General features: G+C 41.1%; 1 protein-coding gene across 2 annotated transcripts in view; it reads left to right on the forward strand.

Annotated features, from left to right (window-relative positions):
- The window catches only part of Kiaa0825 (KIAA0825 ortholog), a 406,282-nt gene extending 396,941 nt beyond the window's left edge, over positions 1-9,341 (forward strand). For both annotated transcript variants that reach the window (XM_055604019.1, XM_055604021.1), the window contains one exon: positions 6,974-9,341. In XM_055604019.1, coding sequence (XP_055459994.1) covers positions 6,974-7,091 — 118 coding nt within the window. In that variant the 3' untranslated portion in view covers positions 7,092-9,341. The remainder of the gene's footprint in view (positions 1-6,973) is intronic.
- The last annotated feature ends 14,169 nt before the right edge of the window (positions 9,342-23,510 follow it).

Consider the following 23,510-nt stretch of genomic DNA (forward strand, 5'->3'; position numbering starts at 1 on the left):
ATTATCAAGAAAATGAATTTGGAGAGCTTAGGGGTGAGATTGAAGAACAATTCATTACATCTCAGGGAGCAAATTAATTACAGATGAAGAGACAGGAGCTGCATGTGTGGAAACAGATTCGGGGCTTCTTGAGGGAGAAAATGTCTAAGGCTGACCCTGAAAGAGACTCATATGTGCAGAGCATCAAAATAAAGGAAATGGGGATTTTCTATGCTATGCAGAGAAGTACAAAAAGCCTTTTTTTTTTTTTTTTTTTTTTTTTTTTTAGAAAAACAAAATGTAATATGACTTCACTGCTTAGCCACCAACTGGTAGGACAATTTCAAATCATTAATTGGGCCAGATGGTTAATGTTTTTAATGGCACAATTAACTAATAAATAACTGTAAAACACTTTGTAAATACAAAGGGCCACATAAATGTTTAATAATCACATTGCGTCGGGAGGCTTATTTCAAGTTACATTTTTATATTGAAGTATTTTATTGGCATTTAAGTAGAAATGCCAACATTATGATCAGATGCCATATTATCACTGTATCTAAAAATACAACAGAAATAATCAAAAGACAGAACAACTTCAGCCAGGGTGGGCTAAAGAGTAGATCAGCATGCAAAGATCCTTCACAGAAGAGAAGAAAGATGAGAGGATAATAGATGTGTATATCAGCACTGAGGAAGAGAAATGCCATACATAGCAACCTTCCTTATCTATATATTTGAAAGATAATTTCTCAGATAAAGCAATGTGAAAGGCATGAAACAGGAAGAAGAGTATGGATCCAAGAACTCTGTAATTCCTCTTTGTTCAAGTAGAGTCTAATAAGATAGTAACATTTTATGAAGCATTTGGCATCTGCAACTCACCTACTGTTTATAATACTGGAATGGATACTGGCAGTATCGCCTATTTTAAAACTGATAAAATCTGATTTACAGAAAGATTAAAACACTTGTTCATTATCACGTATTTAGTAAGAGGTAGAATCAGGATTCAATCCCAAACAACGTGGCTGCAGTGTCTTCGGCGAAGAATCTGGGATAAATCATACAATTCTAATTAAAAGAAACAGATGCCTTCTTCCTTCTTCTGCCCCTGAACATGGCTGGCTGGCTGATGTCACGACAGCCACCCAGGGGAGCATGGTGTGATGTAAAAGAAGAGAAAACCACAGTGACAGCATCTCTGTCATGGCTGTACTTAACCAATGCCAGCCTTCACTTCCCTTTGGGATTATTTGTTCCATGAGGAAAGTAAGACCCACCACAGTCAGATTTTCCCTACTTGCAACCAAAACCAATACACCAAAGAAGACCGAAAACAACAAAAAATATGTCACTCATTGAGTGCTTGCTAGGAACAAGACATTATTTTGTTTTATTTTCATTTTATCATCATTGAACTTTTGTGAATTCCCATTTTATAGATAGAAAATCGGCCTCAGTTCTATTCTGCCTTGCCCAAATTCACAGAGCTTATAAAGAATTCAAATCCTGGCTTCATCCTGCCTCCTAAACTCTCTTCAGCAAACAACACTTAAGCCATTTCAATTAAAATAAGAAACTAGATAGGGATTCTTAGTATTTTAATATTCTGATTACTATTCAATGTGGTTAAAGCTTCTAGAACAAATGTTTCTCATCAGGGTTGCTATGAAAACTTTGGGAGGACATAGCTTCATTGTGTGGGATTGCTGTGGATGAAAGTCATTTCCCATTTTGTTCCCTGGGTCCCACTAGGACCACCAAATACCACATCAGGACAACAAATACCCTGCACATGCCTCAGGGTCCTTGCCAGTTACAGTGGCCCTTACAGAACAAAGACTGGCAAAAGTGCTTTGTGGAAAAAGTCCAAATGGTAACTATTTCCAGGTTGTGGGGTGTGGCATCCTGGTGGTCTCCATCAGAGCTACTAACCTCTGTGCTGTGTGGGATCAGTCACAGAGGGCCCAGATAAAAGTGCATATGGCTGTAGTCCGCCCAAACTCTTCTGGCACGATTCTGCAGATAAAATACTGAGACAGAGAGGTTCAGAAACTCCTGAGAGGATTCAACTAGCAAGCCGTAGGTTCCAATTCATCTCAAAGTCAGAGCAGTTCCAGGGTTTAGGCTCATGTTCCAGACATGATTGATTTCCCACATTAAAGGCCCTGCAGGATTTACCTCTTTTGATAACTGGGCTGGTGCTACCATTGACCTATGCCATGATTAACCATGTCCCCAAACATGGCAGTCCTGGTTGGCTCTGAAACACAGTCCCCCACAAAATCCTCCCCCAAGACAAGGTTCCGAGAAATCAGTCACCACAACAGCTATTCACTGACATGTGACTTTTATTTGTGATACCTTAAGTGTTCCTAGGAACCAAATAAACTATTGCCCACCGAAGTGAAAAGGAATAGAAAATTCTGAGCCCATGATCTGACACACTCAAGAGCCATAAGCAGTACCTCATGTTAAGATATTTGCAGTGGTCACCAGACCCCGCTGCTGTCCTGCGGTAACCATGTAAGTGAAATGGGTGAAGGCTTAGAACACCCATGTCAATCAGGATGGCGCGGATGACTTATACCGTGGACTATCTCCGGAAAGGTTTTAGTTGGAGTCTCTACTGGATTCGGTAGAAAAGGACCCAGAGTCCTTTTCTATGGCCAAGCTCCCCCCACCAGGCAACATACAGATGGGACCTCTTCTAGAAGGTAGAGATACTTATGACATAGATCAGTGGGATCTAATGAGATTCTACTGCTCGTCCGTATAAAAAAACATAGCAAAGCGGGGTGTGCAGCTAGGAAACTTAGTAGAAGAAACAGGCTACGAAGTCAGGATGAACAAAATGAGAGTCACCACATGTTTGCTCTAAAGCTTTTCAGTGAGTATTAGAATTCATGCTTCTCAGACCTTCTGATTTCTGTTGGGAAATGCTTCCATCACAGATGTTTACTATGTCGGGAGAAGCTGCAGATAACGATGTTGAGTGTGTTGTACATCGGTATTTGACAAATTGGTAGATTAGTTTCCCTCCTGGTAACTCTTGACGAAGTTTGGTTTGCACTGTATTAGCAGTTAGAGATAAACTCCTCTTAGCAGCGTGTGAGCGTGGCATGTAGCATGACTGTGACAAACACCTCAAGCATCTGGTGCTTTTATCTAACAATAATAAAATAATTAGAAAAATGTAATCTATTACCTTTATACCTCATGTCTGTTGTTATCCTTGTATAAAACGATTTCTTCCTTATAAGCATAAAGCAGATATATGCTGTGGTAGGTAAATAATTTTGTTTAATGTCATTAATTACCAGCGTTCAATTATACTGTGATGTGCTATAATTGTCATGAAGCTTAAGAATCCTTATCATGGACTCTATTATGTATATAATTCATTTAAATTACATTAATTATACAGATTTTTAATGAAGAAGAGAGACTGCTTTTAATCTTCACTTCACAAGTAGAGACAATGATCAAAATATTTATGTGTGCATTACATATTTTCTTCTGTTGATGTTCTTAAAATAATTCATTTACTCAGGCAATATTAGCACCTTTACATACAGGGAAGGGGGCGGGAGGAAGGCAAACGTGTTTGGATTGCGCATAAAAGTATACGATCCTTTTTAATATCTGACACAATTTAGGAAATATTTTTCAGAAAATGAAATACTAAGCCGTTTTTGTTTTGTTTTGTTTTTTTCTTTAACTTGGAATGAAACCCTAGTTCTTGAATATGCTAGGAAATGGCCAACAATTGGGCCATTTCCCTACCTCAGGTATTTTCGTAATGGATTTAGGGGCTGGGGCATCTCGTGATGTGGGTGGAGGTCAGAGGAGAGCGTTCGGGACTCAGTTCACTCCTCCCGTATAGGCTGTCAGGATTGACTTAGGCTGTGAGGCTTTGGGGGAAGAGCCTTTACCCCCTGAGCCACCTCGCCTGCCCATGCCCCAACTATTTTGAAGACTAATTGTCCTAAGGTTGTGGACATGCTTGTCATACGTATCTCATCTGCTTTCTAGAGTTCACATCCAAGTGACTTTATCTTGGTGTGCCTTGGTTCATTCTCATTCGTAGAATTAAAACACTCACATTTGAAGAACTTAAAGAGGAATCTCTAAAGCGCTTAAAACAACCCACAGCTAGTGCTGTGTCGTTCTTCCAGCAGAAGTCTGGGCCGCAGCTGTTGGCTTCCAGACGAAGAACAAAGCAGTGAGGATCAGAGTTTTGTTTCTCCCAGGAAATGGCTAGAGCACTTCAGGACTAGGCCCATGTGCCCGACCAGGGTGTGGAAAGAGTTTTCCACAGAGTGATAGAGTTAGTTAGCTCTTTTGAAATGAGATCGATGGTGGCAGTGGAAATTCAGGTGTTCCAAAGCCCATGGCAACACCGAAGTGTGGCTGCTCTTCAGTTAGCATCGCAGAGGCCTGAAACTGCCCAGAAGGCAGGTCTGGTGAGACAGTGCTGCACCCCAGTGAAGAGCGGAAGCTCACAGCAGTGCGTGGCTGGCCCACTGGCCGCTTGTGGCGATTGGGCAGTGTACAGCCAGCCTAGCTGGCAGCCAGACCCCAAGAGTTTAGTGGTGAAATCTCCAGGAAGGAGGGGAGCCCTCACTGCCCCAGAATAAATCTCAAGTGGCGGTGGTGAAAAGCTGATGGTAGCACGCAGCACACATGTTTATTTTATGTGAAATCAAGGACTTATAAACCTTGGGCAGTGGGAGGGGTGTCTAGAGTGTGTTTAATTTATGAGTCAGAGGTGCCAGGGATACTTAATTTACATGTCTCGGTCCAGGACCTCATCTCCATGCAGCAGCACGGTGATCTAGGGAGGAGAACATAGTACTTAATTATCCTATGGGAGGGGGAAGAACTAAGCCAGGAGAGCAGGGCATCTCATTAGCATAGGGTGGGTATCTCCAGGAAGCCCCAGGTGCCTGATAAACAGGTTTTCTTATCAGGAAAGGGTCAGACCTGTGATCCTCTCTGAAGGATACGTGATGCACCTTACCAAATCTGGTGAAGAAAGAACCTTGCTGAGAAAATAGGCCGAGCTCAGTTGGCTCTCCGGATATGCCAGGCTTCAACAGCAGAGTCCCACAGTGCTGTCTAATTTGTTAGTATTATTTCTCTCTCCATTGTGGAATTCAGTGTGAAAGACATACTTACAATAATTCCCCAATACATGTTTATGAAATAGGTAGTTTTAACATGTTTTCACATTCAAATTCCACATGAGACATAGTGGTGCACACTTGTAATCCCAACACTGAGGAGGGTGGGGCAGAAGGATCAAGAATCCTAAACCAAAGGGGCTGGACAGATGGCTCAGCTCTTAAGAGCATTAGCTGCTCTTGCAGAATGCCTGAGTTCAATTCCTAGCACTCACATAGTGTAACTCCTTTTACAGGCCATCTGGAGCCCTCTTCTGACCTCCACTGGGACCAGGCACAGAATGGCAAACAGAAATACCAGTCGACAAAACACTCATACAATAAATAAATCAATAAAGAAATAGATAAATAAATAAATAAATAAATAAATAAATAAATAGATAGATAGATAGATTTTAAGAGAGAAAGAGAGTTCTAAAGCACCCTGAACTACATAGCAAGTTCCAAGCCAGCTTAAGATACCTAACAAGATGCCATCTCAAAGCTTCCACTAAAGGACAAGGTGACTTTGTAGGGCAAATTATAAATCTCAAAATAATTTATCTTGGAAGTATTTGCTCAGATGATATGATTTTTTTTAATAACATAGTAGTGAAAATTATTTTCATCTTTCAAGTTCTTTCAAAGTTTCTCTAGCTGGTGATCTAATTCCTACCATGAGGGATCAGGTGGAGGACTTACGGTCCACACTGGACTGGACCCAGATGATGAGGAAAAGCCCAGGTAAAGGGTGAACGACCAGGAGGTGTAGTGTTGCCATCTAAGCCCCCCCCTGACATGTAAGCAAATGCTCATGGCTGCCCAGAGAGCATGGAAGCTGCCTTGCAACAGGAAACCTGAAGTGTCTATGGAAAACATGTCTGTGCTTTCTTTGCACTGTTCAGACAGAACCAATGAGCTGAGCCCTGCACTCACGCACTCTGTGAGACTGTGTGTTAACTGGAGGCTCTGATACTAAAATCACAGAGAGCATTAGGAGGATGGTCAGTGAGAGCTGTCCATTGGAGTGGGGACGCCAGTGAGCCTTGACAGCAGGTCTTTAGGATAGAGCAGCACTGAGTGTTGCATCTCCTCTGAACTACCACACAATGAGGGAGCACAACAAATGGTGGAAAAGCTAAAGGAGGAAGGAAGGAAGGAACGGAAGATCCCTGTTGCAATCCGAGGTGCAGTTGCCCTGGCAAGTTTCAGGTGCTGCTATGTGCTACATGCAAGGAAATGAACAGTAAAGTTATTTCATTTACATTGCAAGGTTATATATTTATACAGGTCTACATTCTTATACTTGGCTAATTGTTCAGAACTATAAAGAATTCAAGTGAGTGTTTTATAGAAACTTGCTAGTCTCTGCTTCTTTTTTTTGCGGTTTACCTTGATTATTCCCAGACTGATTGCAGTTCTAGTGTTAGGTTGCTGTCCCTTCAAGTGTGCTGGTTCAGTTGATATTCTCTTACTGCAAACTTCCCTGTGACCCGTAGCACTTAACACCGCATATAGGAAAAGAAATGTATTATATGCACTTTTAAGTCTGGAAAATACAGAAACCACATTTGACAAAATACATGAAAATTTTATGCTCAGTTGGCCTCTCAAGTATGACTTTGTTTTCCTCTCCCATTCATCCACAAGTCATGCCAATGAACAGTTACCCAAGAGGCAGTCAGCAGAGAACAGACAAGGAAAACTGACACCCAATAAATCAGTGACTATATAATCAGTGTGTGTGTGTGTGTGTGTGTGTGTGTGTGTTTACTGTTTAAGAGTTATAAAAAATACTGTTTTTATTATTATTTTTCTTTTAGGTGGGAAATGAGGAAAGATGAAATACTGGAAGAGAAAGAAAAAACGATGCTGGAACATTTAAAACAAATCTGTACTCTACAGGACTCTTTTGCGACAGACAGTGAAAACCAACAGTAATCTGCAGAAACAGCAACAGTTTTATTTGAAGCAACAGTCTTGTGCAGTGGAGGCATTTACCATTGTCAGAGGAACCCACACATGCTTCAGAATGCAGCCAGTGACCAAACAGCCTCTGTACTGCAAAGAAACACAGGGCAGAAAGAATAAGAGACTCTGTATTTCTTATTTAAAAAAATAATTTTAAATGGTTTTCTTTCCCAGTCTTTCTCCTTATATGATAAAACTGCTGCCATCTCGTGTTTCCTTTGAAAGTATGTTTTTTTTTCTTCCTTTTAGTACTGAAGTATCTATGACAACAGGCAAAATGTTTGGAAATATTTTCCCTAGGGATTTCTTATACTGTATTTGGATGTTAAGTTGACTGGAGTCCCCCTGAAGACATCTGAAAATTACAATTTAATTTCGTAGCTGTAGCCCAAGTCTGGATCTTTATTGCCTCTAATACTCATGATTGGACCAGTTCCCCCTCTTCCCAGATAACCTATTCTTCATCCACTTTATCTTAATCATCACCACAGAAAAGGCACTGTCCTGCATATGACTGCTTGTAATGACTGTCGCCCTCCTCCTAGACTTCATTCCACTTATATGCTTTTACATCCTGTACCAAGTAGCTCCAATTCAGGCAATCCCTAGCATCCTTTTTGCTTTAAAAAAAAAAAAAGATAATTTTTTTCCTAACCAAAAACCATCTTTCAAATGTATGTTCAAAGGTTATCTTTCTGTACCTTTCATTATCTATAATGTCTGTTATCTGATTTCCATTGCATATACGCGCGCGCGCACACACACCCACAGACACACAGACACACACACACAAACACACACACACACACAGACACACACACACACCCAGTGTGTGGAGCAGAGAGAGAGAGAGAGAAGTGTCCTACTACCCTATCTGCCAAGTGCAATTATCTGTATTTAGTCCTTTCTATCAGTGCCTGATGTTAGATTATGAAGAACTCGAAGGCCTTAAATATATTAAGAGTTGCCCGTTATAAATCTGAATATGGTGCTATGGGATTACTCCGTGTGTGGCAGCAAGTAAACAGAGCTGAATAAATAACTACCATTGAAATACAATAAACTGTCGACAAAGCAGCCTTGAGGACAAAGGGGAGAAGCCTCATTGTGGACTAGATCATCTGGCATGAAACATCATGTCTTCTGATGTTCTCAGGAACTTAGTAAACTGTGTAAGATCCCACATTTTGTGGTCTTTATGAAATATTTGTAGCTATATGATTTCCTAAGAAAAGTATCACCTATGTTTCAAAGGGTGAGTCTACAGTTCAAAGGAGGCCACAGTAGAGAAAATCTTAGATTTGCACTTTCAGGAAATTGAATCACTGTGTATCCAAATCCCTCCCAAATAACAAATTTGAAATAAAAAGATATAGAGAGAACATGAATTTGGAAGAGAACATGGAGGGGTGTATGGTAGGGTTTGGATGGAGGAAAAGGAAGGGGGAAATGATGTAATTATTTTATAACCTCAAAAATAAAAGAAATACCTTTTTTAAAATGTACTATAGTTGGCCTATATAGTTTGAATCATGTTTTTAAATATGGTTCAAGCAATTTTAAAAACTAGACAGACTATGAAGAGTGAACATTCCACTTAACCATACCTGTAAACAGTAAACACAAAGCTCAGTATCAAGCCACAGCTGACGGGTCCTCCCGCTGTCTCGAAGGCTTATGCACTTGGTCTCCATACTGCAGCGCAGTGAGAAACAACTGAAAAGCCAAAGTAAAAAGAAAAATAGATCGACCTAAGTAAGCCAAATGTTAGTCTAAGGTGATGTGTCTAAGCTACTGTACTGCATCTGTGCATTTGTATGGGAATCTTGAGAAGTTACTTTGTTTCTTCAGAAAAAAAAAAATGTGTCTGTCATTTGAAATGAAAAAACTGAGAGAAAACTTGCAGGTGAATTCTCCTCCGTGCTTGGTCACTGAAATTAACTATAGTGATACATTCTGAATGGTTCATAATTGGGAATGGGAAATGATGGAATTGGGTTCTCAGATAATTCTTACTCTCCATGTTTTTAAGAGTATGATAACTAGGATTCCAAAGCAGTTGTTTCTATGAGTGGACAATAGGATTGAAGCCTTAGCAGATGGTAACTCCTCATATGTTTATTAAAAAAAATAGTGTTTGTTGTGCTCTATGTAACTGTATCTTATGTAATTATAGTTTGCTGTTTTATTATTGGTTTAGCAGCTTCTCTATAGGAACAATATGAATTAGTTTTTTTAGCTATAATGTCTATTTCAGATATTGTATATTTATTACCTCTATAAATATTCTTGTAGGAATACCAACCAAAGTATGAAAAATTAGTTGTTTTTCCCTACTAATATGGGCTCATTCACTACATACTGTTGTCTGTATATTCTGAGACCAAAATATTCAGGTAATTTGTCATCAGCTTTTTTATCTTTCTTTATACTTGGACAATTTTATAATAGAAAATATATTTTTAAAAGGAAGTAAATTCTGTCACAAAAAAAAACCAATACGGATAAACGTTACAAGAACAGTGTGCTAAACGTTAAAAAAAATCTAGGAAACAACCCAGATGCCCCTCAACTGAAGAATGGATGCAGAAATTGTGGTACATCTACACAATGGAGTATTACTCTGCAATGAAAAATAAGGAAATCATGAAATTTGCAGGTAAATGGTGGGACCTGGAAAGGATCATCCTGAGTGAGCTGTCCCAGAAACAGAAAGACACACACGGTATATACTCACTCATATAGACTTACAGGATAAACCTACTAAAATCTGTACACTAAAGAAACTAATCAAGAGAGAGGACCCTGACTAAGGGAAATAGTAGGTTATGGAGAGGACAGGAGCCCCACAAGGAGAGCAACAGAACCAGAAAATTTGAACACAGGGGTCTTCCCAGAGACCCATACTCCAACCAAGTACCAGGCATGGAGATAACCTAGAACCCCTGCACAGATGTAATCCATGGCAGTTTAGTGTCTAAGTGGGTTCCATAGTAATGGGAAGAGGGACTGTCTCCGACACAATCTGATTGGCCTGCTCTTTGATCACCTCCCCCTGAGGGGGGAGCAGCCTTACCAGGCCACAGAAGATGACAATGCAGCCACTTCTGATGAGAACTGATAGACTAAGATCAGAAAGGAGAGGAGGACCTCCCCTATCAGTGGACTTGGGGAGGGGCATGGGTAAAGAAGGGGGAGGGAGGGTGAGACCGGGAGGAGAGGAAGGAGGGGCTTATGGGGGGATACAAAGTGAATAAAGTGTAAAAAAAAATTAAAAAAAAATCTATAAACCAGGAACTTAAAAATAACACTGTGGGACCTCTCCTATCAGTGGACTAGGGGAGGGGCATAGGGAGGAGAAGAGGGAGGGAGGGAGGGTGGGATTGGGAGGAGATCAGGGAGGGGGTCACAGCTGGGGTACAATAAACTATAATACATAATTAATAAAATTTTTTAAATAACACTGTGGAGCTGTCGAGATAGCTGAATTGTTAGCCACTCTTGACGCTCTCACCGAGGACCAGACTTTGACCCCCAACTCCTGTATGGCAGATCACAACCCTCAGTAACTGCAGTCCCAGGAGATCTGATGTCCTCTCCTTCCCTCCATGGGCACTGGGTGCACCTGGTGCACATGCACACACACAGGCAAAACATCAGACGTAGAAAATAATTTTTAAAAAATTAAAAACTAAATGTTGTGTGGTTCCACTTATATGAGCTTTCTAAAAATAGATTCATAAAAGAGAGTCGTGATTCTTAGGGGTAAAGAGATGAGAAGGGGAGTTTGTGTTTGATGAGTGAAGAGTTACAGATGTGTAAGTTGAAACAGTTTGAGAGATTCATTTACAATTGAATTTATTAAAACTGGTTAGGATAGTAAAATTATTTTAGATTGTTACCACTATTTAAACAGTATCTGCATCTGGAATGTATGTTGACAATTCTTAACATGACACATGAAAATTCGTGAATTTGAGCAGAAAACTGTAAAAACAGTATATGCAGTATCATTCTACAAATAAGGGAAAATATGTCCTTTGCCTTGAGAAATACGGTCAAAGTCACCGTCTTAGTTATTGTCCTTAGTTATTGTGAAGAGACGTCATGACAAGACAATTTATTTTTATAAGAAAGCATTTAATTGGGGGACTTGCTGGCAGTTCCATAGATCAATATGGAGAGGACTGTGCTGGCTGGCAGGGAGTCTTGGGATAAAGGCAGTAGCTCAAAGTCTACATCTTACTGGCAAAACGGAGGCAGAGGAGGAGAGACTATGCCTGGTGTGAAACCTCAGAGACCATTTGCAGTGACACACCTCCTCCAAAAAGGCCACACCTCCTAATCCTTCATAAACCGTCCACCAACTCTGGGACCACGCGTTCAAATGCCTGAGCCTTTAGAGGCTAATAATCTATACGCCAGCCAGCCACCACAGGCGCCGTTAGTAAAAGAGCGAACTTTTCTTCAAGGATCCAAAGAACCCGAGCTCTCTAAGTCTCCTCTGACCAAAATATGTAATGAAGCTGAATATGGAATTATACATCTAGAATCCCAACGTCCCACTGGCTGAAGCAGAAAAACTGAAAGTTCAAGGATAGCAAGGATGTAATAAGATGCTTTGAAGGAGGAGGAGGAGCAGCAGCAACAGTGTGCCAGGGCTGCGTAAGGGTGCTTGCCTTGCTATTGAACTTGACAACTGGAGTTTGATCCCCAGACTCTACATGGTGGAAAACCAACTCCTGCTGGTAAGCTGTCCTCTCACTTCCATGTGTCCACTATAGCACAGAGACATACATACATGCATAAATACTTGCAAATCCACAAATGGGAAAAAATGAATAAAATGAAGCATAAATATTATAATAAACAATGGTTATGTTGAGGACCAAAAATCTACATTAGTTTCTTATTGCTGTAAAACAATACTAGAATTTAGCAAATTAAAATAGCATCTATTATGTCAAAGTCACTGCAGGTCATCTGTCAGCACATTTAGCTGGGCTGTTTGCTGTGGTATTGGAAGGCTGTAATGAAGGTTCACCAAAGCTTAGACAGGGAGAAATCACTTCCAAGGTCATGTGGTTGTTGGCAATACTCATTATTTCACAGGCTGCTAGACAGATGGCCTCAACTTTTTGCCAGCTACTGGTCAAAGGCTGCTGTCAGTTTCTTGCCATTTGAGTCTTCCCCAAGTGGTGTCTTGCTTCCTCTGAGTCCACAAAGAAAGTCTTCTTGCAAAATCCATGTTACAGCCTTTTGTAACATAACAATTTATATTTGCCTTTTATTACATTCTTTCATTCATTGTGTGCATACAGGGTGGGCATAGGCATTAATGGTGCATATGCAGAGGTCAGAGGACAATGCTTTTCTTCTACTTTGTAAGTCTCGGGGATTGACTTCAGCTCATCAGGCTTGGCAGCAAGTTCCTTTACCCACTGAGCTACCTCACTGTCCTAGTAATGCACAGTCAATCACATATACTCTCTCATCTTTAGAATGTTCTAATGGTTAACACATCACTCATCCCACCCATGTGCGGGGAAAAGGCATGACACAAATGAATGTGAGGCGATGAGAGCCACTCCAGAGTGCCCACCACAAGTTGTATTTGGTTACTGAAGTATCTTCTGGGGAGGGCGGTCAAATAGAAGAGCTGGTTTGTGGAGAGAGGCTGAGAGTCAGCATTTTTGCCACTTATCAAGCCATTAAAACCCAAACGCTCTGCCAGACTTTCTATATTCTATACATCTCTTTTCATGCTCCCTTCACATCCTTATTCACATTGGGATTTATATTTGAGACACTAGTGAGTTCTGAAGGCAAGAAAACTAATTCTCATTTGAAATAAAAACACATGATTCTGATAGATGAAATGTAACAAATTTCTTTCAAGGGACCACAAACCAAAGCTACATCACAAATATTCACTAAAAGACCTGGAGGGGACAGGGGCTCCACAAGGAGAGCAACAGATCCAAAAAATCTGGGCCCAGGAGTCTTTTCTGAGACTGATATTCCAACCAAGGACCATTCATGGGGATAACCTAGAACCCCTTCACAGATGTAGTCCATGGCAACTCAGTGTCCAAGTAGGTTCTATAGTAATAGGAACAAGGGCTGGCTCTTTGATCACCTCCACCTGAGGGGAGAGCAGCCTTACCAGGCCACAGAGGAAGCCAATGCAGCCAGACCTGATAAGACCTGATAGACTAGGGTCAGAGGAAAGGGGAGGAAGACCTCCCCTATCATTGGACTGGGCAAGAGGCATGGGAGGAGACGAGGGAGGGTGAGTGAGATAGGGAAGGGATGGAGGAGGGGCTACAGCTGGGATACAAAGTGAATAAACTGTAATTAATAAAATTAAAAAAGAAAAACAAATAAATTATCAGACCTTGGAAATTTTTTTTTTAAATTTTAAATCCAACATTTCCAAAACTACTTCTGATACCATGTTCCAACATGCTCCTTTGACACTTGAAGGCTCTAGATGTGGTCTTAAGGGCAAAAAGCAAAAACTTAAAGATGAGAAACTGTGAATCAAGACCTCTTCCATTCTCACTCACATCCATCTCAGCACAGGAGAAGCTGCACTGCGGAGAGTCTGCAGCCAATCACACAGGGTCCTTCTACCCCAGCTCCAGTGGGAGGATTGCTTCAGAGACACACATGATTCATCATTTCTCATCCTGCCCTAGACTGCTCTGAGCTGCAGCCAAGTCCTCAAAAAGTGGTTCTGAAGGTGAGGATCCCATTCTTTGGCCCGGCCTCCATGAGTGATAGGGAGTATCTGGGTTGGACTATATTGAGATTCATGAGCCCTGATTATTCTGCCTTAGTTCCAGAGCTACATTAAATTAACTTTTTAGGGTAATTTTTCTTGTGAAGCCAATTACTAATTTTCTTTTTCTTTATTAATTATTATATTTTATTCACTTTGTGTCCTGGCTATAGCCATCTCCTCCCAGTCCCACCCACCCTCCCTTTTCTCCTCCTATGCCCCTTCCCTAATCCACGGATAGGGAGGTCCTCATCCCCTTCCCTAGCCTATCAGTCTCATCAGGACTGGCTGCATTGTCTTCCTCTGTGGCCTGGCAAGGCTGCTCCCCCCACCAGGGGGAGGTGATCACAGAGCCAGCCACTGACTTCATGTCAGAGACAGCCCCTGCTCCCTTACTAGGGAACCCACTTGGAGCCTAATTTTCTATTATATGGTTCATATCATTTAGTATCATAAGAAATTTTTCCTACTCAAAGACATACCATTGTCCCCTTCTGGGAGTATCATTGATTTTCAGGTCTTCAGCCATCTGGAAGTGTTTGATGTAATATAAGTAGTAAAATTCTATTCCTTATTCTTCAAGGACACACGTCCTCTATTTTGTCAGCCAAATGCTCTCATGCTTGGAATTTTGCAGTCCTCTCTTGTTACTGATTGGCAAAGCAATGATGTTTTCTTTCTAATGGTATGTATAAGAAGTTACATTTTTTTTGTATGAGCTGGGAAGATGACTCAGTAAGTAAAGGAATATTGCATCCACAATGAGGAAACAGAGAGAAATAAATGTCTACTTGTTAGTGCTCAGTTCTTTTTCTCTATGTCATACAGTCTAGGATGTCCTGCCCAAGGAATGGTCCTACCTATAATTAAAATGGGTCACCGCACAGCAAGATAATCCCAAAAACATGCACGGAGACTTATTCTCCAGTTGGTTCTATCTTCTGTAAAGTTAGCAACAGTAGTCAGCACACCTATAATAACACCACCATCGCCGCCCCAAAGCACATCAGACTCCGCAGGCCGGTTACACGGTGTGCAGGGTTTACACTGTGTGAGTCGGTTAGACAGTATGCATGGTTCTCACTATATGAGACTGTTGAAGACTTATTCCCCAGGATCCTGCATAGCACCTTCTGGTACTGTGATAGCTAGCCAGAAGAGAAGAACTTCCATTTCGGTTCCAGTTTGATTCCTCTCTATTCCAAAGGACATGGTATCTTCAAGAGTGGGGGCTTTTAATTTTGTAAATATTTATTTTAATTTTAAGAGTGTGTATATGTTTGGGGACTTGCATGTGAATACAGATGCTTGTGGAAGCGGGCGCTACTGAATCACCATGGACCTGGACTTATAAGCAGTTATGAGCTTCCAAATGCGGGTGCTAGACACTGAACTTGAGCTCCCTGCAAGGGCAGTACATGCGTTTAAACATCATTTCTCCTGTCCTATGCTACTATATAGCTGTGGACTACTAAGGATGGTGACAATATTTTATACTGCTCTGGGAGCACGAAGGACCTCACTAATGACCAACTCACAGGGAGGTACCCTATCATCAGGAAAAGAAAAAAGTTAAATGTATGTAATTTTAGTTACATGTCTTTATCTACGTCTTTGTGTGAGTGTGCGGTTGGGTGTAATGCACAAAGAAAAGAACATCGGATCCCTGAAACTGGAGTTATGGGCAGGTACAAGCCATCTGACATCAGACTTGGGAACCAAACCTGGATCTTCTACAAGAAGGCAAATGCAATCTTAATGGCAGGGCCGTCTCTTTAGCCCCTGGCAAAATTTTTTAAATAGCATTTTCCCTTTTCCTTCTGTTGGGGATGTAAATTCTGACTGGAGTCACATATTGATTAAACAGATGTAGACAGCATGTGTGCTTGACAGTACGAAAACTTGAAATCTGGATTATTGATGATTGCAGAGTCATAAAATTAGGTCTGAGTTTCCTACATTTATGAGAAATTAAATTCCTATCTCGTTCACACCAAGCTTGTTCTGAACATTCTATCAAAAAGAGCCAAATCTTAACATTGTAACAAACAGATGAAGAATTAATATCGCAGAGCAGAGGTAGAGGTTACTCGGTGCTCCTGAAAAATGAAGAAAATTGGGAAACAAGTGCAATGGACTTTCACAAGAATAAAAGGCTTAGTTTGCCAACTGTGGCAGATAAACTCTGGTCTGTTTTCTGTCTTTGTTTTGTTTTGTTTTTAAAGAAAATTGTTTTTAATTGCTAGCCAGAAGTAGGTTTGTATTTTAAGTTTTCTAAAATGTGATTCAATTTGAAAACATTTTACTATTAGGAAAACCACAGAGTTGCAGTAAGTCTAGTTTATCAGAAAAAGATTAAATTACATAAGTAATAAAGCATCATATGCATTTAGAATTGCTATAAACACATATTGTCTGATCAAGTCTGATCCAGATTCACGCTATTCAAGCTGTTCTTTTTGTGTGAGCATTTGTTTTTGAGTTAGGGTCTTGCTATGTGGTCCAGGGTAGCCTTGAATTCTGTCTGTCACCCAGATGGCCCCAAACTGACTCCTGCCTCAGTCTCTTCAACGCTCTAAATACAGATATATGTCACCATGCCCAACTTATAGTATTACTTTTAAAGTCACAGATGCATTAAACCTGTGCCTATGTTAGAATGATTTTCCTGAACATCTAAATAGTTGCATGACTTGCTTCAGTCTATTAGTACTTAATAATTTGATGAAGTATTAACACTTAAATGTAATCTAAAGCACATTAAAGACTGCTTATTAATGTTGTTTATATATATTCTTTATTTTAAAGAATTAACTAATCTTCCCAGGATTCAAAATTAGACTTTCTATGCTGTTTGCTTATTATTATAATTTTCCTTCTAATTAATTATTTAACTTGAATTTTTTTCCTTTGTCATCCTTGCCACCTTTTTGTGTTTTTTTAATATTTTATTTTTATTAATTACAATTTATCCCCTTTGTATCCCACCTGTAGCTCCCTCACTCTTCCACTCCTAACCCTACCCTCCCTCTCTCTTCTCCACCTATGCCCTTCCCTGAGTCTACTGATGGGGGAGGTCCTCCTCCCCTTCCATCTGCTCCTAGTCTTTCAGGTCTCATCATGAGTGGTTACATTGTCTTCCTCTGTGGCCTGGTAAGGCTGCATCCCCTGAGGAGGAGGTTATCAAAGAACCACTGAGTTCATGTCATAGACAGTCCCTGTCCACCATACTAGGGAACCCTAGTGGACATCGAGCTGCCATAGGTTACATCTGTGCAGGGATTCTAGGTTGTCTCCATGAATGGTCCATGGTATACTGTTTTCTGTTTTTTAAAGAGAACTGTGACTACTATAAATCCCAAACCAGTATCTCTTGCCTCATGCTATGTATCTGCAAGCAATGTTTTCTCTCAGACACCAGGGACACCTGGTGTCTAGGGACAGGGAAAAAGGAGATGCTGCAGCAGGGGGTCTGCTACAAACCTGCGGTGATTAGAACTGGAGGGCAGTGGGGGGGAAGACCACTTACCGCGCTCCCTGGCTGGACTGTCCACCGGAAGGTCAGAGTGTGCCTATGGTAGTTTGCAGCTGAAACAAGGAAGGGTGAAGAAGCTCTGTGTGAGCTTCTAGGGATAGGGGCAGAAAGGAATGGACCCAAGAAGCAAGCAGGCATAACTATTTTAATGTATGACAAAATAGACTTCAAAACTAATCAAAAGACAAAGAGAAGGACACTAAATATCCATCAAAGGAAAAATTCACCATGATGATGATACTGCAATTCAAAACATCTATACAGCAAATACAAGGACACTTGGGTTTCATAAAAAAGCACCACTAAAACTAAAATCACATATTACATTCACCCTGTGGATAGTGGGTGACTTCAATATCCCACTCTAACCAATAGACAGGTCTTCTAGACAAAACTAAACTAAGGCTGAGCTAAATGACATCATAAACTGTCACCACTCTAGAGGCATACATGTAGAAGAAGGCAAAGAAATTTGTGTTTATCATCTAGTATTTAACTAAACTCTAAATGGATCAAAGACTCAACAGAAGTCTTTGAATATATTGAATGTAATAAAAGAGGAAGTAGAGAACAGTCTTGAAGTCATTGACACAAGAAAATAGTGCTAGAGATATGTCTCAACCATTAAAGACGAGGCTCACAACCAACAATGTAAGAATATAGCACTGGCAGTAAGACCCACAAAATAGACCTTATTAAACTGAAAAGCTTCTGTGTAATGAGGGACACTGTCATCCAAAGAAGCCAGTTACAGAATGTGAAATATTCTTACCAATTACACATCTGATAAAGGACTAATATCTAAAATATATAAAGAACTCAAAAATTGGACATCAATGAAACATATAGCCCAATTGAGAAATGGAGAAAAGATCTAAACAGAATTCTTGAAAGAGAAAAGACAAATGGCTGAGAAGCACCTAGAGAAACGTTCAGCATCTTTAGTCATTATGAAATGCGAGTGAAAACTACTTTGAGATTTCATCTTAACCCACCACTGTGGTCAAGATCAATAAAACAAATGACAGTAACGTATTACTAAAATGTGGACAGAAGAGAACACTTGGTCACTGCTGGTTGGACTCCAAACTTGTACATCCACTATGGAAATCAGTGTGGTGGTTCCTCAGGACACTGAGACTAGATCTACCTCAAGATCCACCTACAATTCTCTTGTTCATATACCCAAAGGATGCTTCATCTTAGTACAGAGACAAATGCTCAGGAATGTTTCTTGCTAGTTACTCATAATATCCAGAAATTTGAATCAACCTAGATTTAATTAAGGAATGAATAGATAAGTAACATGTGATACATTTACACAATGGGATATTTCTCAGCCATCAAAAAATTGCAGGTAAATGGGTGAAGCTATTAAGAAAAACATCATCCTGAGTGAAGTAACACAGACCAGAGAGACAAATATGATATATATTCACTTCTATGTGGATGTTAGTTGTTTAGTCATTGATAAAAAAGCTACAATCTATAAAGCCACAGAGGTTAGGTATAGAGTAAGTGACTAGAGCAGGGAGGGATGGATCTTCCTAGGATGAGGAGATAGAATAGATAGTTATGGATGGACAATTTAGGAGATGGCAGAGTCAGGAAGATCAAACAGGGAGGGTGGGAGGAGAAGGAAAACAAGAAAGGACTGCTAAAACTAAGGGCCATTTGAAGGGTGGTATTGAAATCTAATACAGCAGAAATGTCCTAAAATATATATACACATACGACGTCTATCTAAATGAAATTGCCAAATTTTGGAGAAAACAGAGCCCCAACTAGAAATCTCTTGTCACCAAGGAACTTTCAATACCAAGAATTCATTCCATCTAATCTAATCTAATCTAATCTAACCTAATCTAATCTAACCTAATCTAATCATTGGACAAATGTACCTCATGGAAACCCCTAAACAACCCATGCTATTGACAAGGCTGTTTGTTGCATACTACAGACTGTCAGTGAGTCCCTCCCTATTGCTGAACACAACATCTAGACAACACATTGAATACAGGGAAGTTAAGCTGATTGTGTCTACATAGAGCCTGTATACTAGTGTTCATTATACAAGAAGGTACACTGCTTGCTATCAAAAGAGAAAGGTAAACACCAACCACAGCTACAAATCTTTCAACCTACAATGATGATCTCCATGCAAGATGAGCACAGACTGGCAGCAAAATCTTGTGAGAGTAACCAGCCAATCTCTGATTGGATATAAGTGCCTACTTCATGAGATGGAACTCATCCCAAGCATTGCTTGGGTGGCCAAGAACCTGAGACTAGGTATGTCATAGATCTAGCAGAAAACCAGATTCTATGGTTCCACTGGAGCAATTCTCAACCTATAGGTCGAGCCCTCCTTGGCATACCTTTATCCCCCAAAATATTTATATTAAGATTCATAACATAAAATTCATAAGACTCATACATAAGATTCATAATAAGAAATTAGACACCAACAAACCAAATAGTCAAATTAAAAAATGGGGTACAGAATTAACAGAGAATTCTCAACAGGAATATCGAATGATGGAGAAATACTTAAAGAAATGTTCAACATCCTTAGTCATCAGAGAAATGCAAATCAAAATGACTCTGAGATTCCATCATCAAAATGACTAAGATAAAAAAAAAAAAACCAAGTGACAACACATACTGGAGAGGATATGTAGAAAGGGGAAAACTCCATTGCTAGTAAAAATGTAAACCTGTACAACCACTTTGGAAATCAATCTGGCACTTTCTCAAAAAAGTGAGAATAGCTACCTCAAGTTCCAACTAATCATTCCTGGGCATATACCCAAAAGAGGCCCGCCATTCAATAAGAACATTTGCTCAACTATGTTCATAGCAGCTTTATTCATATTAGCCAGAATCTGGAAACAATCTAGATGTCCATTAACTGAAGAATGGATACAAAAATTGTGGTACATTTACACAATGGAATACTACTTAGCTGTTAAAAACAAAGAAATTGTGAAATTTGCAGGCAGATGGATAGAACTAGAAAAGATCATCCTGAGTGAGGTAGGCACCCCAGACAAAGAAAGACACACATGATATATACTAATTTTTAAGTGGATATTAGCCATAAAATATATGATAAGCATACTAAAATGTATAGTCCTAAAGAAGATAAAGCCTAAGGAGGACCCTAGAAAGGATGCTTAATTCTCATCTAAAATGGCAAACAGGGTAGACACCAGAAGCAGTAGAAGAGAGGGAATAAGATGGGAGCCTACTATAGAGGGTCCTCTGAAAGGCTCCACCCAGGGGATTGAAGCAAATGCAGAGACTCACAGCTAAACTTTGGGCAGAGTGCAGAGAGTCTTATGGAAGAAGGGGAAGAAAGGAGGACTCCAGAGGGGACAGGTGCTCCATAAGGAGACCAACAATGCCAAAAAGAAAAAAAAAAAAAAGAAAAAAGAAAACAGTGCCATTGGGCCCTGCAGAGACTGATGCACCAACCAAGAACCATGCATGGAGAGGACCTAGCCCCTGCTCAGATGTAGCCAGTAGGCAGCTCAGTCTCCATGTTGGTTCCCTAGTAAGGGGAACAGGGGCTGTCTCTGAGATGAACTTGATTGCCTGCTCTTTGACCACTTCTCCCCCTTTTCCTGGTGGTGCAACATTTTGCCAGGCCACAGAGGATGGGGATCCAGGCAAGAGTCTTGAGCATATATGGGCTCAGCAGGGGCGGGAAGCCAGAGGATGTACAGAGAGAAACCGTGAGAGGGGACATTTCTGGTGACCTACAGCATGGTAGGCTACAGGGAGGATATGAGGGCGACCCTAACTGACACCCTTAATAGCTGTGGTCATGGAGACTGAAGAGGCCACCTTTAAGTAGACAGGACTCCTAGTAGAAGGAGGGGAACACCAACCCACCCACAAAAACTTCAACCCAAACTTTACCCTGCCTACAAAATGTGCAGGGATAAAGACAGAGCAGAGATGGAGGAGAGTCCAACCAATCCCTGGCTCAACCTGAGACCCACCCCATGGGAGAGAGCCAGCCCCTGACAGTAATGACACTCTGCTATGACTGCAGACAGGAGCCCAGCAGAGCTGTCTTCTGAAAGGCTCCATCAAGCAAAGGATCCAAACACTCGCAGCCAAAGTTTGGGTGGAGAGAAAGGAGCCTTGTGGAAGAGTTGGGGGAAGGATAGAAGAACCTAGAGTGAACAGGAGCTTCACAAGAAGACCAACATAACCAACTAACCTGGGCCTAGGGGTTCCTGAGACTGAAGCACCAACCAATGACCATGCATGGACTGGATCTAGGCCCTCTACACATATATAACCAATGTGCAACTTGATCTTCTTGTGGGTTCCTTAATATGGGGAGTGGAGGCTGTTTCTGACATGAACTCTGATGCACGCTTTTCAATCACTTCCCCCTGGTGGGGCTGCCTTCCCAGACCACTGAGGAAGAAGATGTGCTCAGTCCTGAGGTGAAGTGCTGCGATGGGTTGGGGGCTTTCCTGAGGGAGGGGTAAAGAAAAAGGGAGGAGAGGTGGATGGAGACTACAATTGGCAAGTAAGTTTGATTGCCACAGCGATCTCTTAAAGGTAGGTTCACAAACAGTTTGAGTATACAGTAGACTAGCACTCTTAAGACTTTTTGTTTTGTTTTGTTTTTTAAGACCGGGTTTCTCTGCGTAGCTTTGGCTGTCCTGGAACTCCCACCATAGACCAGGCTGTCCTCGGATTCATGGAGGTCTGCCTGCCTCTGCCTCCCAAGTGCTGAATTAAAGGCATGTGCCGCCACCACTTGGCCAGTCTTAAGTCTTAATTGACCTCAACCTGTCGTTAATCTTGGCTGTGAGGTCCAGCAATGGTTCTAGTCTCTACGAGATGTAAGAGATGATTTCAGAATATGGCATCATCACAATTTATTACTGCATGTATGATGTGCATGTGTAGATACGCACATGCCATGGTTTGCATGAATTGAGGGCAGAGGAGGTTATGGGTCTGGCTCTCTTCTACGTTTACATGGTTCTAAGAATCAAACTCTGAGCCCAGCCGATCAGGTCTCATCAAGGCTGACTTGCACCATCTTCTTCTGTGGCCTGGCAAGGCTGCACCCCACCCCCAGGGGGAGGTGATCAAAGAGCCGGCCACTGAGTTCATGTCAGAAATGGCCCTGGTTCCTCTTACTATGGAAACCTCTTGGAAACTGAGCAGCCTATGGGCTTCCTCTGAGTAGGGGGGTCTAAGCCCTCTGTATGTGTGGTCCTTGGTTGGAGTATTGGTCTCTGCAGGCCCACCTGGGCCTAGGTATTTTAACTCTGTTGTTCTCCTGTGGAGTTCCTGTCCTCTCCAGTTCTTTCTATCTCCCTCGTCTTCCATAAGGTTTCTGGTACTATGCTGAAAGTTGGGCTATGAGTCTCAGTATCTCCTTCAATACCCTGGTGGGTAGAGTCTTTCAGAGGCCTCTGTGGAAGGCTCCTGTCCACCATGGATGGCTGCATGGGATGGATCAGATGCCCTGCACAATAGTAGTAGGGGCTGTCTATGACTCTGTTAGGCAATAGATTTCTTTCCCCTAGCAGGGCTGACTTGTCTGGCCTCAGTGGGAGAAGACACCCTTAGTCCTGCTGTGCCTTGAGGTGCCAGGGTGGGTTGGTACTCCTTAGGGGGGCCTCCCTTGCTTTGAGAAGAAAGAGATAGGAGAGTAAGAGGAGAGGGCCATAAGGGCAGGACTGGGAGGAGAAAGGAGGGGGCTGAGATTGGGTTGTAAAGTGATTAACTAAATAAAAAAAGTAAAAATAGTAAAAAAAAGAATCAAACTCAGGTTATCAGGCCTGTAGAATAAATACTTTACCAGCTGAGCCATCTCTCTGGCCAAGGCCTTTTCAATTTTTAATACTTAAAAGAGAGGTAAACATAATTATTAAGTATAAGAACAGCAGGAATGCTAAGCAGCAGGTTTTTCAAACACTTTTTCCCCATGAGTTAGATATTAAAGAAGTGGCAGAAAAAAAGAGCTGAAGGCTAGTAAATTAACAAGCTGAATATCATAAAACAAGTAAAAATAAATAAAATTTTTGGAATC

This window comes from Psammomys obesus, unplaced genomic scaffold, assembly GCF_907164565.1.
Source record: "Psammomys obesus unplaced genomic scaffold, mPsaObe1.curated_primary_1811, whole genome shotgun sequence".
Lineage (NCBI taxonomy): Eukaryota > Metazoa > Chordata > Mammalia > Rodentia > Muridae > Psammomys > Psammomys obesus.